This window comes from Lasiodiplodia theobromae (genome assembly GCF_012971845.1).
Source record: "Lasiodiplodia theobromae strain AM2As chromosome Unknown scaffold_17, whole genome shotgun sequence".
In the NCBI taxonomy this organism is placed as follows: Eukaryota; Fungi; Ascomycota; class Dothideomycetes; order Botryosphaeriales; family Botryosphaeriaceae; genus Lasiodiplodia; species Lasiodiplodia theobromae.
In genome coordinates, this window is record NW_023336377.1 from 540018 (window position 1) to 557442 (window position 17425).

At 50.5% G+C, this 17425-nt stretch overlaps 3 protein-coding genes across 3 annotated transcripts; 1 reads left to right on the plus strand and 2 right to left on the minus strand.

Moving 5' to 3' along the window:
* Nucleotides 1–4073: 4073 nt before the first annotated feature.
* LTHEOB_6086 (uncharacterized protein) lies at nucleotides 4074–5546 on the minus strand (the record flags this gene model as incomplete). The annotated part of the gene is made up of 3 exons (XM_035515303.1): nucleotides 4074–4089; nucleotides 4137–5400; nucleotides 5453–5546. The coding sequence occupies 3 exons, from the start codon at nucleotides 5544–5546 to the stop codon at nucleotides 4074–4076; spliced, it is 1374 nt and encodes a 457-aa protein (XP_035373217.1).
* Nucleotides 5547–6211: 665 nt separating this feature from the next.
* On the minus strand, nucleotides 6212–7345 carry LTHEOB_6087 (Ankyrin repeat domain-containing protein 50; the record flags this gene model as incomplete). Its single annotated transcript, XM_035515304.1, has 1 exon — nucleotides 6212–7345. The coding sequence occupies one exon, from the start codon at nucleotides 7343–7345 to the stop codon at nucleotides 6212–6214; it is 1134 nt and encodes a 377-aa protein (XP_035373218.1).
* Nucleotides 7346–12896: 5551 nt separating this feature from the next.
* Nucleotides 12897–14912, plus strand: LTHEOB_6088 (Arylsulfotransferase; the record flags this gene model as incomplete). The annotated part of the gene is made up of 3 exons (XM_035515305.1): nucleotides 12897–12953; nucleotides 13004–13147; nucleotides 13197–14912. The coding sequence occupies 3 exons, from the start codon at nucleotides 12897–12899 to the stop codon at nucleotides 14910–14912; spliced, it is 1917 nt and encodes a 638-aa protein (XP_035373219.1).
* Between the last annotated feature and the right edge of the window lie 2513 nt (nucleotides 14913–17425).

Consider the following 17425-nt stretch of genomic DNA (forward strand, 5'->3'; position numbering starts at 1 on the left):
GACAGAAAATTTTGCGGATTCCCGGGGTTCTCTTTGCCTAGAGTTTTTTTTTTCTCCTTTGTCTTTTCTTTTATAAAATTCAATATATGCCTTTAGTGCGCCAAATTTCAGAAATGGAGATCTTCTGGGTTCGTTCGGCAATGATTATGGGGGGTGGAGCCGTAGCGGTCTTCGGTGATGCGTATGTGAGATCGCCGAGGGTTTTGATGTGTTTGACCGGAAGTGCGGCGGCGTCAATCGTGGATTTTCTTCGGGTTAGCAAAAGGTATGTCGGTATGACTTCGTTATCGGACAACGCATTTCCTAGTCGAACACGTCAGGGTACCTTCAACCAGATACTCACGCCTTTGAATTGTCAATTGTTTTATGAGGGCGTGTCTCGTGATCTTGCATCGCAAGATTTTGTCATTTTGCTTTGATGTTCACCTCTACCACTACAACCCTTGCGGCCATTTCTGCTTCGTCCCAGCAGCTTGTAGCAGTGCACCCTGTGCATCGCCCAACACATGTGGCTCATTTCATATGACTTTTTGTCTCTTTTGTCACAGACAGACCGCATAAGAGACCATATCTTCTTCGACTAACGAAACCCCCACATAAAGTCCCTCTACTCGATATGAAACTACCCTCTCAACGCCCTGTGCGCAAATAAGATTACAACATGGATTTGCGTGGACGCCTCAACACAATGCGCACGAAACGCGAAAAAGGAACGGAACAGGTGGCTAAGGTATATCACAAGTAGACAACAGGTGCGGCGGCCATCGCCTGCTCTTCATGACGTGGAAAATGCTACATCAGAGAATAATCGGAAGATCCTTCTACTGCTAGGCCAGAATAAGTGCAATAACTAGCTGCTGATCAAATTCAAGCGAGTACCTACACATTGAGGGGTTGTTCGCAATGGAAAGGCAAATTGCTTGGCCCTCGGGCTACGAAAGACGGTCAATAACCCTTTAAACACCTTAATTAACTCGGTTGATGAGGTATATGAGTCATCATCATCTCTTCCTATCACTGAATCTAACGATGCTACGCCATAACACCAATACGCCATTAGATAAAACAGGATATTAAAAATCGAAACGTACAATGGTTAAATCGCCGGGTTGATGCCCCATGACCAAATGCTTGTCAGACGCAACCCAGTCCGGAAATGGCATGAATTCGGGAGGTAAGCAAAAGACACGCTCTCCGTTGAACATGACCCAGTCACGTTCGAGAGAAATGGCAGGCTCCTTATCAGGTTGCAAGAATTCATCGAAAAAGAATCCTCGATTCCCGGTCCACAGGAATTTCCTCTTACTATCCAAAGAAAACCGTGGGGGGCGATCTTCTGTACGAAGTGTGTGGAGTAGGGCATAGTTGTTCGTATCCCAAGATCCAATTGTGCCATCTTCGTATCCAGCTATCAGAATGTTTCGGTCCGGTAAGAAAGTGATGTCGCTGACTCGCTTCTGATCGTACTCAAGCTTTTCAGCCGGTGGTCTAGGCGGTGTCTTCCACAGCACTATCGCGCTACCCGAAACAGCTGCGACCATCCTAGCATCTGGCGAAAATGTAACCAACTTGACCGGATCCTCAAAAACGAAAGGTTGAGCCCGTGGGATTCCAAGGCACAGCTTGAGAAGACTAAGGGCATCCGGAGCTAATGCCTCAGCGAAGAGTCCAACTTTAGTTGGACCGTAATTGGCCCGCGGCCAACTGAGGCCTTGGCTCCGGATATATGCAAAGGAGCGATTGTCCTGAGAGAACGAACCCACACCAGTAGAACATATAAGGTTCGAGGAAACGTCGTGACAAGCCCCCGTCTCTACTTCCCAGACACTGATGAAATTTTCGCTCGAGACAAAAGCAATGAACTTACTGTCTGGCGAGAATGTAGCAACGCCACCTGCTCCTCCCAATTCAAACTTAAAAGTCTCTTGGTCGGACTCTCCGTCCCGCTTCCAGAGACAAGCAGTGCGAAGACTCCCCTCCTGCTTAACAATGAACCTTCCATCAGGAGAGAGTTGTGATTGAGTTGACTCTGCATGAGGTGGTTTCAAAACATCCTCAAACCCCCAGGTATGGTTCTCCAGAAGCCGGATGCTAATGTCTTGCCTGTACTTAATCCTGAGAAGAGTACCGTCTGGCGAAAATGACATTCGATGAACATCGCAGTTACGCACTTTATTTTTGTAACGTAATGATCCTTTTTCAGTGTCTCTGACCCATACTTCATCAAACGTTCTGCAAGCAAGAAGATTCTTGTCCGGTGAAATGACGAGATAGTGGGTATGTATGCCTGAACCAAGGTCATACTCTCCAGGGCGAAGTAAGATCCTGGGTGATTCTGATTCTAGATCCCAAAGACATAGGCCCTTGGAATCTGATATGAACGCAGCAAGAGTACCATCTGATGAAAGAGTCAAACCTTCCACTGCCATATCGCCTCTGAACGTGGGTTGGTTTGAGGTGGTATTTTTCAAAGTCCAAAGTTGTACTGCCCCGTCCTGTGATGCGGAGGCAACGAGGCCGCCTGCGGGAGAGAACTCGATGGCCGAAATACCACCCGAATTGTCCCCAAAATCATGTAAAAGATCTCCCGTTGCCACTTCCCAGATTCTCAATCCCGAGGTCTCGACTTGAGCTACGATGGTTCCCTCTTTTGAACATTTAGTAAAGTATGGGTCATACTCGGCTGGCTCGGAAACTTCAAGTCTTGCAATCTCCTTTCCCGTTGTAGTATCCCAAATTACGGCGCCTCTCAAGTAGGCATTGACCAAAGTCTTACTGTCTGGCGAAATCATCGCTTCGTCCATGATTATTGTTGGCTTGGGAGTAATGACGTGAAGCTTGTTTCCGGTTGAAGTTTCCCAGAGAATCACGATGGCTCCGGATTTATGGGCGGATAGGACGAGGCTTCCATCGGGGGAAAATTTAGCAGACTCCACTTCGTCTAAGTGGCTTTCGAGCTTCTTGCCCGGCTTTGCCATTGCTTGGGGCCAAAGCCAAATAGACTCGGAGCACACAGAAAGTACCAGGCGGCTGTCCGGTGAAAATTGGACGGACTTGATGGAGTTGTGGTGCTCTCGAAATGTAGTGACGATTTTTGAGGTTTCCAAATCCCGAATTTTGATATTGCCTTCATCTTCGACTGCAATGCGTTTGCCATCATTTGAGAAAGCCCAATCTGCAATGCACTTCCCATGAGGCTCAAAGACTCCGCACTTTTCTCCAGTGAACATGTTCCATAATCCGAGGCAACCGCCTTCGAAAATTGCGACGATTTGGCTATTAAACCTAATCCGAGAACATGTGTCAACAGGAAGGTGTAGCTGAGAGCCTGTAGCGATATCCAGTATCTCGAAGCCGTTTCCGGATTGTGAAATGAGTACTCGATCATCTGGCGAAAAAGCAAGAAACGAATCATCATAGGCGGATGGATCGTAACTGATCGTACCGCAACATCTTCCAGTTTCGGTCTCCCAAAGCCAAGTACAATCCTCTGATTTGGAGGCCAGGAGGCTGCCATCGGAGGAAAAAGTAAGAGATCTTACTTCTGTTGTGTGGCCCAGCAGTGTTTCCAGGCACGCGTCCCAAGTTTCGTTCAGCTGTGTCGTCAATTTGATCCACTTTGGAATGTGGTTCTGGTAGTTTTCTCGAATCCATGATGATCGAGGTAGGAAGAGAAGAGCGGAGGTGTACGCTTGATTAGGCGATTCTTCAATGATTTGTCTACTTTGCCGCAGGAAGCGGTACGTTTCTTGCATCATGTGGAAGAGGTTTGTGCTCTCGAAACCCTGTATCTGTGTGGCGTCAGTGAGTGCCATCTAGACTTTTCAAGGTCACTCACATCCAGAAATGCTTTGATCATTCCGACGCATGAAGTAACTTCCTTTAGAGAGCCAAGGGAATGAACCCAGGCAATCAAGCGAAACTCGAGCAGTTCACAGATTTTGTCTTGGTTTGGAACACAGTCTTTGAGGGAGGCCTGAGCGACGGACTCAAAAGCATGCTGGATCCAGTAGGAACACGCGTAGGCAATTCTCGACAGTAACTGCAATTCGTCTTCGCTTAGCTCTTTTTTGTTAAGAGATGTCGGATCTGGAAATTGATTGTCTTTGAGGCACGAGTTCAGTGTATCAAGGCACCTTTCTGCAATTGAAGTGTGTTCTCGTAACCGATCGAGGGGGAAATTTGTGGAGCCACTTTCCCCAAGCAAATAGTCCTTTGCGGACTGGTGAACAAAATAGATGGTGTCCTCGTGCACGAGTATGAACGACCCGCATCGCTCAATCAAGTCCCTCAAAGCATCAAAGTTTGGTGAGTCGTCGCTTTGAAGCTCATGAGGCAAAGTGACTACGGTTCCCAGTTCTCGTAGGCGAAGTGGACGGTAGGCAAGAGTCGTTGTTCGGAGGATCTTCATGCACAAGTCTGCGTACTCCGGAATCTCGTCTCGAACAACCTGCATCATCCTCTCGTAGAACGAGTCCAGACCTCGCTGAAGACTTGTGAGCTTTGTAAGCTCGTCCTGGACCTTCCATGAAGGGAATCTCTGAAGTCTCTGACAAACGAGAACAACCCAAAGGAAAGTCCCTTCAGCATTCCTTTGGAGATAAGAGTGGACGATTTGGGTCGTTTCCTCAGTCCACTTCTTTTTCAGCTTCAGAAGATTGACCTTCTCACCGATGAAGGCTTCGACGCCTTGGGACACGTGCTGGGCTTCGATCTCGAGGGTTATCCTAGACCTATTCTGGTCTGGCCTGATGATGTCTTCGATTCGTTGAAGCGGTCGGCTCGTGACGAGCCACTTGACTTTTCCCGGCGTGGTAAGGTTGCATTGGCTCAGCAGGCGCAGGAAGTTGTCGAACTCTGGATCATCGCATTCGTCCAATCCGTCTACTAGAAGATAGACTGTTGCACCATGAAGATCTCTCAACATGTCTTCCAGCACGTTCCATAGGGTATAAAGAGCTCTTGGTCCTGTAAAAACTTCTTCTCCGCCTGCTTCGTACTTCTTTCTCAGATGGCGACGAAGGCTCCTTTCTCGGAGGGCCAGCATGTAAATGAGGCCTTTCACGATTGAGGTGACATTGCGAAGTTCACTTTCTGAGTTCTGACAGAAGAAGTAAGATAGTGCGACAGCGCCCTCCGAGTTCCTTGCTTCTTCGGAAAGGATGTTAACAAGGCCAGCCATTATCATTGTTTTTCCTTTTCCAGGGCCACCCTTGATCCAGAGCAAGTGATTCGTATCTCCATTTCGCCAGGACCGGAATGTTTCATCCTCAAGTATCCAGGAATACGATGCCTTCAACAGTTCGTCCTTGACTGCGAGGATTCGTGTCTTTTCGTCTTCGGGGCTGACAATCTTCAAAAGACGAAGGCACGAGTCGTCGGTATCATTGTGGAATGGCCCTACATAGCTTAGTATACGAGCGATGAACCTTTGCTTACTCTCCAGCCTTACCTCCAATGTTGACGTCTCCGTTGAATTGGTTCCCCTGCAGGTTGAACCCTCCTGACACGCTCGTCTCGCTAAAATTGTTCGATTGGCCTGCCATATTTCGATTCGTGTAACATCGTTGCGCACGTTTGCGCTACAAGAGTGCGTGTCCTCAGTCGTTTCGAGTGGCGTATCGGCGTGCTCCAGGCTTGAGAAATCCTCGGGAATGAGACGTCCCTCACACGTTCGCAGTCAAGATCAAGATCGGCTAGATAACGTGTCAACGCATATTTTCCGTCGAGTCTGCGCTGTACACGTGTTTTCTTTCTTTTTTTCAGCGGGCCCCACTCGTACGCGTGCCGTGGCAGGGGTGGGGGTTATTGTAGGTACACTGTCATCGTGATTCCTACCTGAAGCACTCGTTAGAACGGGTAAAGCAATCTCGAGGGAGAATTTAGCTCTGTGATAAGCAAGGAGTAGAATTGTTTTTAGGATTGTAAGGTTGGACTGCAAAATCTATGCAGGTCGAACATTTGCGGAAGAAGTCTCCACAATTAAATTTTGATCATCACGCGAAGCGTGAAGCGTAACATCAATTTGAGGCAAGATATACTACTGACTATAGGAATAGCGCGTTGTTGAGAATTGGTTTTCTTTCTAGACTCTAAGAAATATGCAAATGAATAATCACGATATCTTTTTTTTTCGTTGAAAGAGAATCGGAAAATGCTGCAATACACCCAGTCGGCCCACTGTTCATCATTGAATTATCCTGACTCACTCCTATCCGATATTCATGGTTCCACCACCTGACTCGAAAGAATTTCCAGAGAGAGAATGCCCTCCAGACTGATTAGACATTCCATTAAAGATGTTGACCTGCTTCGAATAGACAGGGGGCGGACCCCATTCAAGACTTGCGGGCTGAGCTTTCTGAACCTCAGTCACTGGAATGGCCAACAACAGCTCTTTTGCATACGCTGCGGCAGCCACAGCGGCATATCCCTGCCAGATGTCGTTTTTATGCGTGTCCGAATAGTCGCAGATACCGCGGATGACAAGGCAGGGAAAGTGGTCCATCAGCCCCGCTGCCTCCATCTCAAAGCAAAGGATGTCCTCCTGCTGAGATAGTTCATCGCGGACTGTAGCATCCTTCATCAGTTTGTCCGCGGATGCGATCAAGCCGTAGTGAATCGCCGTCTTGTTCCTTTTGTTCCTTGTTCTTTCGGGACGAGGGACCAGCTTCGACTCTCCTTGGTCGCACGCTTCTTTACAGCTCCTTCCGTCGTCTTGGTGGATGTATGTCGAGAGATACAAGCGGTCTGTCTCCGGTGCAGGTCTCTCAAATTCCTCTTCCAGATTCTCGTTGTTCTGGATGAGCTGCTCGGCTGTCTGGGCGATGCGATGGCCTTTCCGTCTGTGCTCGGTCGACAGCATCTGAACAGCACTGAGAAGGAAGAGAGGAGGAGCGTTCAGAGATCCAGTGCGCTGGAACTTCTTCGTCTGTATCGATTTCCCGAAGTCGTATCGAACCACACCGCCAGACTGCTTGTCAGGCGCGCTCACGACAACATCGCCCAGTCGAACATCGTGCTTTGCCGACGGTGCCCCGCCAGCTATCCCGACCATCAACCCGAACTTAATAGTCGGGAAGCTCCGCAGCATGTCCCTCGCAACTGTAGCAGCCGAGGTGGTGCCATATTTCCCCTTTGGCAGAGATGCAACAACGATGTCGTGCTGTCCGATGCGGCCAAAGGCGTAGACGGTATTGTCGTTTGCTCCATCCGAAGGAGGTGCAAGGTACTCCTCATCCAGGAGTTCGAGAGCTGCTACAACCTCGGTTTCCACGGCGCATATCCATCCGACTGCGTATTGGCTGCGTGGGGGCCGGCGCTTCTGCCCGGCGGTCCCGGACATCTTTCAATTTGAATGGACTTTGGTGGTCCCGGTAAAAAAATGAGGCGATTAATGGAAACAATGAATGACCATCAGCGAGTAGGCAGTCCAGGGGATTTCGGCTGTCTTTGACGAGATAGAAACAAAATTTTAGTAGATGAGAGGGCTGAGAGAGCGGAATCCATCGTGGTGGGGCTCAGCTGGCGGGGCGAGGCAGGCTGAGCGGCAGCCCCACCCCGCCACGTCTATCCCCATCCCATTGGATACAATCAGTCGTACATCGTCGGGACTGGTAATTCAGCTTGGCTGCTGCCTGATTATAGCTGCGGTAACGCGCAAATAGTAGTTTGAGCTGAACTAAATATTCCGTGTTGCTGGCATGGGTGCCAGATCAAATTCAATTCATCATATCCTCCGAAGAAATCACGCTGAAAGAGTTCATCCTCGTTATTACATACAGTCTCACAAGCAAAACAGAGATAGATATGGAAAATCCTTTACAAATGCTTGAATCGACTCCACCGCAACGTTCATCTCCGACATTTCTCGATACTACCCTGAAGGTCGTCCGGCGCATTCGAGACCTTTTGGAACTTGTACTTGGAGCCCCGAAGTATTCTCAATTTTCCTTCCTTGTCTTCCACTCCCACAACGCTTTTCATATCCTCCCTCAATCCATTCGACCATAGGGTGAAAGTTAGTTGCATGGCGAGCGTGGTCTGGCCCCTTACATTCCACTCCATCTTCCACATCTTGGAGACATAGGTCCCCAACGCCGCCATACTGATGGCCAGCAAATACGCATTAAACGCCACAATGGCAATAACGCCGTCGACGTCGGCAGTGTAAGTCGTTGCGCCGTAGAAACTGGCAGAAACCTGCAACGAGCCGAGCATGATGGTGTACGCTATCGACACGACAGTGCCGATGAGTGTGAATGCAAGGAATACGTGGCCGTAGCGGAATGCTTGGATGATGTCGACGAAAGGTATGGTGTTTGTCCAGTCTTCGTAGAGGATGCGTGCGGGTTGCTCGCGAGCCGATAGAGCGAAAAGGACTGTGGCTGCGCGAATCCGGCGCTCGAGGAATTGGTACAGAGACTGCGCAAGAATTATTAGCCACCGGTCTGAGACTGCTCCGAGTTTGGCAGAGACCTTACCTGTATGGATACTCCAACAACCAAGTACAGATTTGGTGACCACGGAAGCCGGTAGTTCTGAGCCTCCTTCTGCTCGGGCGAAGTGATCTCGCGGAGTATGTAGCATGTTGCGCCCAAAGTCAAACTGAGCCCCAGATTCCAGCATATCAACAAAGTGAGGTCAAACATTTTCTTCCATGGCCACTGACACCTCCGCTCAACCTGCTCAACAAGCGAATGTGGGTTGGGGATGGCTCTGAAAGCATGTGCTGGAGCTTTGAGGAGCCCCTCTTTCCATGAATGTGCTAACTCGGTGTCTTTCTTCCCTGTTCGTATGAGTCGTGTGTGTGTTCCGCCATCAGGGACTTCCAGTTTAAACCGATCATACCGATGGTCTCTCCTGATTCCATTGGCAGAGAAGACACGCTGCAGGTCAACAGAGTTGTCGTCGTCGATTGTGAGGGACGCGATATAAGCGATACCGTTTGGTTCTTCATGATACGTTGGATACTTCCGCAGAGACCAGTAAAGGCCTAGAACGCAGGCAAGGTTGAGGCCCAGCGCGGCCAAGAGAACCTTCGACCAGTAGGCGTCCGCATACGCAACCTGTCGCGTGTAGATCCCGCCCCAGGTCAGCCCGTTTCCCGCGAAAATATCCCACGTGAAGACGTAGTTCTGGACGTTGGGTATGGCAATCGCAGCGAGCAAGTATCCAACGCTCGAGAACACCACAGCCCACTGCCTATACCGGAGGGCCTGGAGAAGCGCCAGCGGACTCCAAAACTCGTGGTAGTCGAAGCACAACGATTTGTCCGCCGAGCACCCGTCCGGCCGCGCCATCTGCCGCCACTTCTCGAGCCGCTTCGTCTCGCCGTCGATGACCTGCCAGAAGAGGCCGTACGAGACGAAGATGATGCTGGGGAGATACGTCCAGATGAAATATGCCCTCGCCCCCAAGCGTTGTGTCGCGTTGTGGCGGTCCCATTGGCCGGATGCGCCCTTGTCGAGGTACAACCGGGAGAGGCCTTTGATGGACCGCCCGCTCCCTGCAGCCGGCGTGAATGTCGTGTTCCATTCATCACCGGTCCATATGCCGCTGGCTTCTGAGCCACTGGTCCAGGCTGCCGGACGGAGAGTCAGCAATCGGTTTGGTTTGGATTACTGAGAACGGCGCTTACTGCTCGTGTCGGGATCGTCCAGGTAGCTGATCAGCCACAGCGAGATGACGATTATGATCAACCCCGCGGTGCATGCGAATAGCAGCGCAATGGGTGGTGGCTTCAACTTGTCGTTCCAGAAAACATCGCGTCTGCCACGCACGTACCTGGCCCAAAGAGACTGTCCAAACAACCATGCGGGGATGCCGAATAGAATTGGAAGGGTTATTTTCCAAGCGATGAAGCAATGGTTGACGAGTGTAGGTGATGGAGGCATAAAGGCTTGTTCCAGCAAGCTGTCGTTATAACTGGTGAATTTGGGAGATCGGACGGTGGTGTTTCCCCACGGCCCTGGACTACGCATGGTCAGTTGCCATGCTATGGAGTAGGCAGGGGGCAAACTTACTCTCCACCAACGACGTCGAAAATTTGCTTCGGCACATTGTATCCAGCAGCATTAGGGTTGTAGTGCCAATTCCAGTCTGCCATCCAATAGTCACCGGCGATGATGTAGTAGAGAAGCGGATTCCAACCGTAGTTGAGGCATTTGTTCCCACCTTCCATCCAACACCCACCGTGCATGAGGACATACCTGTCATGTATGAGATTGCATGACATGCCGGACTTTGGATTGTTGGTAATATCATTAGTAGTCATTCTAATCCACATAGCTCTATTTGAATAGTTAGCATTGTTTTGAGATGAATAATGAGTGAACTCACCCTGGCATCGTGAGAGCCCAGATGTCTCCCGGGGTAGCAGTATCATTCTGACCGCCAAACACGTATATATTGAAAACGGTGTGAGGAGGAGCTGTGCCAACAACAGTGCACATGCTGTAGCGCTCAGACGGGATACCGGGAGAGTAAATGTCGTAAGCGCCGTAAAAGCTGTCTGTTCGGCCAAGGGCATCAGTGGTGGACTGCGATACCCATCTCCCCGTAGCAATGTCGTAGAAGTAAACGACCTGGAGACTTGACTGTACGGGCTGATCAGATATGGTAGCAAGCCCGGTTGAATTTTACTTACGTATGCGAGTGTGCCATTCGTTTCAGTCTGACCTCCGATAACTACGAGCATGCCTTCAGCTCCTATGTCAAGGTATGCCAATCCTGGAGCAATGATTGGAACATAGTCAGGGAGGATGGTAGAGCTCATTCGTTCTTTGGCCATATTGAAAACAATCATGTCGTGGAAGTACCGGCGGTCTGTAAGGTTGTTATCTGCCGAATACCCGCCGAGGTAATAGCCCGTTGCTCGCGATGGAACGTTAATTCCAACACCACCAACTCTTTTGATGTTGCTCTCGCTGGGACCGTAGTCCTCTATTTCATTCCACGTGCATGTGTCTGTCTGAAATCGCCACAGTTGTTTTCCATTGAATAACCAAAACCTGTCGATTTGGTTACTCCACATTGTGCCAAACGAAACGCTTGGTAGGCCATTTTGAGGACCCAAAGACCGAGGGATTTCTGGGTCTGTGGCAGTAAAATTTTGACTTAAGTTGAATACAGTCAGGTTGTTTGCTGTGTCTGGTCACTTGAGGTTCCCCGGACCTGTCTCAAGGCGTCTCACATGACGAGATGATGGAGCCATCAGTCGACATGACATTACCACCAAATAGCCAGAGAGTGTTGTTTGCAATTGCGCCTGGTATTCGTGAGAACGCGTTCACATATTGAAATTATTTCTACAAGGTGTTAGAGGGACGTACCCTGCACGCCTGTCAAGCGTTGCGAGGTGACCACGCTGTAGAAAACGAAAAGCGCGAGGAGGATGAACATGGTAGGTAGCTGGTTGCGCATACGTGTCACAAAGATCTGACTGCCCTCCCAGAGATATACATGTCAGCAAGAGCCTCAGCCTTGCGATGCAGTTGTGTGGCGCGTGTGCTGAAACATATTTGTGCATGACGAAGCAGCTTGAGCTGAAATGATGGGATGAAGGATTGTTCATATTGTTGGATGATCTGTTTGCTCGCGTCAGCATTGTTCTGCAAGGTGATCAATCAAGTTATAGGTACGGCATGATAGGATGGTTGAACAGAAGAGGGGTAGTCAGCGGGAATTTGGGGCCGGGATCAGCGCCCAAGATGTCAACTCAATAGTCGATCGAGTCCAATCGGGAAACCTCCATGGGAAAATATTGGCGATCCTGCCCGGAAGTACCCGCCGCCCCATGGAGGCGCCCTCGGGAATTCCCACTGATGTTGTGTGCCATCAGCCCGCCTTTAGAGGTGGAAAGGCAGGAACAAGAAGATTATTTCAATCTCAGGATCGAAGTAGAAGCTGCCTTTTTAGCGCTGTATTAAATAAAATTGTGGTATTTGTTTGCGCTCTATTTTATCTATTCGCGTTCGTCTGAAGCGGGCGACCCGGGCCTTTACTTTTGCTGTTTCGCAACGCTGCAGATCTGCCCCAGCGTTTCCACGCGTAGCAACCAAGGCGTTCACATGACAATATATCTCGGTATTCCAATACTATTCAGTCACTGATGTGTCAAGATCGCTTGCGGGATACACTGCCCGTTTCACTCCCGCACATGCATGTTTGCAGCAAGTGTTTTCCAGGTTGATCGCTCAAAGAGAGCTCGAGATAAGGCTGTTTCCAATAAAGCATAGGTATTCGGAAAGAGGAGTCAGAAAAGTGCGGCACATTCTTCTTTTATGCCCACTGTGGTAGCAGGTACGCAGCGAGCTGGCAAATTCAGTAGAGGAAAAGTGGGGTGACTTTTGATTCATGCTTGGGCGGTGGAGCAGAGCTGAACTCGATAGTTCGTATCTTCACAGGGAGGTAGTTGAACGTCTAGAAGTATAAATTTTAATAAGGTTGTACAAGTTCCTCCTATGAACGGGCCAGCCGCCCACCGTGTCGTTTCTGCGAGCTTCTGATTGGCTCGCTCGTATAAAGGTACCTTGTAAAGCACGACCGTCCCCCGGTGGGCGGCCGGCCCGTTCATGGGGTAGGAACTAGCCGAGAATAGCGTGAAACCTAGTGATAAAAGCTTGGATGCTTTTTATAGTTTGTAGTCACCAGTAGGGGAGCTGGTGCTAAGCGATGCTCTACTATCGGTCTGCACCGGTGCTTAAGCACCCACGCCAAGATCGAGTGATTAAGAGGTCTCTCGATTCGGTGCCTTCTCCTCTCCCTCGTAGCACCTTTTCTCATAGTGCCAAATTGAGATTGTTCAGCCCACCTTGCCGGCTTTCTGATATATGCGGAATAGAGCTGTTATCCATACGTTGAAAGTAATTTATTCACTCACAGTTACCACACTGATGGGCCCAACCAATGGAAGCAGTGATTTCATAGCTTCGGCTCCATTCTATTACTCAGTAAGTCTAACCTGAGAAGTCACCAAGCCTACTTACTAATAGCTTCGAAGCGACCAGACATCAATCCACCACCGATCAATATTAAGGTGCTTGATGAGAGTGCAGTCACTCCTGGATACATCTTCCTAGCACCATGGAGTCACACCGAAATGTCCAGTATAGATGCGGGGCCGTACATCTTTGATAACACTGGGGTATTTTGAATCTCATCCATCCGCGCTTGTTTCACTAACAACAAACCAGGAATTAGTCTGGGCGGGCGCTGCCGACTTCGGCGGTGTATTCGCAAACAATCCGCACGTCTGCCAGTGGAAGTCAAGAGACCATCTATGTTTCTTTCTCGGCGCATCCCACCGTGGTTTCGGGCGCGGGGTGGGGATGATCCTTGACTCAACGTACCGCATTGCCGCAACTGTCCAAGTTGGGGGCTCAACCATGAGCGCCGGAGACATGCATGAGTTCCGTCTGGTGGACGACCGCAGCGCTCTCATATCCATCTACAAGGTCATACCGTACGACCTGAGCCCATTCGGTGTGACAGACCGCATCGGGTGGATATCCGAGTCCATATTCCAGGAAATCCGAATCTCTACCGGTGAAGTACTGTTCGAATGGTCCAGCCTCGAGCACGAGGAGACCAGCCCACGCAACGCCGTTGTACTACCCGGAGCAACCACCATCGGCGGCAACGGCCTTGATCCCGGGACGCCGTGGGATTACTTTCACATCAACTCCGTAGACAAAACCCAAGATGGCGACTACCTGGTCTCATCCCGGCACATGTCCACCATCTACAAAATCTCCCAGGCGGACGGCCACATCGTATGGCAACTCCGCGGCCAAGACCCCCACCAGACCTCCAACCACACGCTCCTCCACCATCCCACCACCTACCACCACGCCGCCGACTTCAACTTCTCCAGCCAACACGACGTCCGCGCCGTCTCCTCCAACGCCACCCACACCACCCTCTCCCTCTTCGACAACGCCAGCGACGACGTCCGCACCTCCACAGCCCCCCACTCCCGCGGCCTCGTCATCGCCCTCGACCACACCACCCACACAGCCTCCCTCCTCTCCACCTACTCCCCCCAGAATGCCACGCACCAGATGCTCTCCGGGTCCCAAGGCAGCATGCAGCTCCTCCCCAACGACCACGCCTTCGTCGGCTGGGGCAAGTGGCCGTTCTTCTCCGAGCACGCGCCTTCCGGCGACAGCGTGCTGTGGGGCCAGTTCGCGCCCAACGACACCGACATCATGAGTTACAGGGTCCGCAAGTTCAATTGGACCGCAACCCCACATGACGCCCCCGCCGTCTATGCTTACGCGCACAACGAAACCGCTGACGCCGAAGCGGGGACAGTCTTTTACGTGTCGTGGAACGGCGCGACGGAGGTCGCGGCGTGGAACTTCTATTCCGTTGCGGAAGAAGACGATCAATTTGCTAGAAGGGTTACGGGGAGTAAGGCATGGACGCTGCTTGGGACGGCGAACAAGACCGGGTTCGAGACTCGCGTTCGTATGCCCAAGTACGCCCGGTGGGTTTTCGCCGAGGCGGTGGGGAGGGATGGGAAGGCCATCCGGAGGTCGCGGATATGCAGGACGTTTGTCCCTGCTGCGGGGCGGCTGCGAGACGTGTGCGATGAATGGGGTTGTCCCGCTATGCTGGCGGATGTTGCCGCCTCGGGTAGTGGGAAGATGGGAACGGCAGACGTGGATTGGGATGCTGTTGGGTACGATGGTGGGCTCGGAGGCCGGACGCGCTACCCCGTGCAGCCCCGAAAGGAGCTGCCGGACCTGGCGTGGCAGGTCATACCGCAGCTGGTGGCGCTAGTGCTAGTGGTTGGGTTCGTTGGGTCGCTTTGGGCGGTGCCGAAGCTGTACGCGAGACTGGGTGCGGAGGGGCAGAAGAGGAGAAGGGGGTATGAGCAGGTTGAAAGCACGGATAGTGATGCTTAGCCTATACTGGAATCACTACTATAGACTACAAGTTCTGGACCATCTCCCACAATGTTTTCCGACGGGCGGACACATCCCGCTCTGCCGTGGAATCAGGGGGAATAAAGTTGTGGCTCTCTCGGTAGGAATGCCGACGCCCGCCTCGGGACGGTCCTAAAAGTTTCCCTCAGGCATCTCCGGCAAAAACCTACGTAGAAAGAAAGAAAGCTCTGTTCTCTCAAGCTCGTCGGATCCCGCCTATCGCCCCGCATTGGCCGAGCCGCATGGGCCACCCAAGATGGGTCGTGCCAATGTCCCCCTCACTCCCTCGTATTCTTGATTCAGGTAGTCTTAAGCATACTTTCAATGAGTCAAAAGTACTAGCTGAGAATGTAAGGTGCGGCACAAGCAGGAAGATCGTTGTGCACCTCATATTTCCTCTTTTGTAGACTAGATCCATGGCGTGAGATTTAGGACGCCATTTCATCATGACACGTGCGTTGAGTTTTCTCTCATCGAATAAGGTTCTATTCAGCCATAAGGCGTTCAACGGAAGTTGCCCGTTCCTGAAGCTAGGCTACGTTAAGGTTTGAATTTAAGTTTGCTGTGATCTGAAGCGTCGCTGCTATTCGCGCATTATTTATGAATAGACCAGCGGTTCTAGAGCGTCTAAAAATTCCTATTAGCTGCGTTTCTTAATAAACCTAGTTTTGACTCATGTCTGAATGGAGCGCCCTGACAAACGACACGCTTCAGAGCACAGTAATGCCAATGGAACACACAGCTGTCACTGACGAACTGTGCATCAATAATTGTTTCACATGGTAGACATGCCTAAGCGATACCCATAGAGCTGGGGTATCTCGCCGAGTACGACTAATTCTCGGCGCTTTCTTGAGCTACCTACGAAGGTATATAAAGAGAGACAACAGTCCATGAAAGAGGCACCAACCACCACACCACCACTTCACCAACAAACCACTCGACAACCCCAAGCTTTCAGCTACCACCTTACCCAACCGACAACATGAAGTTCCTTTACATCGCCATGACCTTCCTCGTCGGCCTTGCTGCCGCTACCCCTCTGAGCCACGAGGCCAACGCCGTTGCCGAGGCGGAGCCCATTGAGAACCTCCTGCCCAGGCAGTACGACCCCCGCTGCCCTGGTGGCTGTGCCAACCGCGCCAGGTGCTGCGGTAACAACGTGAGCTTCTCAATCTTGCTGTTTTTTGTAGCCGGACTAATCGAATGCCCAACTTGGGTAATGTTTAAATTAGCAAGTAAGTACCCCTCCAACCATTAATGCTGCTGTATCTGTTCTAACTTAGTGCAGTGCGTAAGCTTAGCCCTATTACTATCAATCCCTTCCGTTCTTTTGCTAACCACTACCTATTTTGGGATGGTCGATACTACAGTGTGTAAGTAATACAGCTTCCCACTGCTATCCGAGTTGTACCTAACGTAATTACAGTAAGCATGGACGTTGTCATCGTGTTCCGGCGAAACCTCCACTGGGTGAGGAAGTTGGGCAGTGACCCGAAGCGCCACCGATCCCGAGGGCTCGAGACAGCGAGATTGGTGACTTCTAAGATCTGTTGGACACACTTGCTCACTGAGCACGCTGGATTGTACAACCTCTCCTACATGTACAAGCCACACTCCCTAGACAGCCTTGACCTTCGCGGTCAATTCAAAGTTAGCAATTCAAACCAATTGCTGGCAATAAAGCCTTTCGTCCGCAGTGATTAGTCACACTGTCCATCATCACGCCGTTTTTGCTCTCATATTCTACCCACTGAAGAAATGCATGATCCGCCTTTCCATCTGGACCTTCGGACACCCGCCGTAACAAAAAGGAGGCAGAGGCACTCTCAATACAATCTTGAAGTTCCTGCATGCTTCCTTCTCGTCCTGGCCAAGCTACTGCTTACTTACCTTTCTTGATCTCATTCACATCTCTCTTATCCCTGCTCTCGACTATGGCCAACTTGCTGCGAATAATTCAAGCTCTAGGGGAACAAAAGATTATGATTTGCCACATTAGCATGCGAAGCAGGAATACCGCCTTGTTAGCTACAAAAACGTCTTGGAGGACTCTATCCACACTATATCAAATATTATATGGAGAGAGAAATACTAATTCCTTCAAACAGTAGGGTGACAGGAGACTCTCAAAGCGGATCACAGATGTTTTGGGTTCCCATCTGCGAAAATGGAGTGAAACAATGGAAGTGGTTCTTTTGCTTTGTAATCAGCAACTTCAAGTAAAAAGACAGCGATACCTACCTCAAGAGATGAATCCGCAAGTATTGAATAGCCTCATCCCACAGTCGAGATAATTAAATAGACCTGCGCTGTCGCCATAAAGTACAAGAGTGTGTGAGGTAGGAACTGTTACGAAGAACAAGAAAATCGTACTCAAGCGCCCGGGCATTTATAAAGATAAAGACCGAGCCGGAAACGCGGGGTAAGCATAAAATTAGCTCAGGCCTAAGAGCCATACTACTAGTCTGTAGCCAAGGAACCTCGGCAAG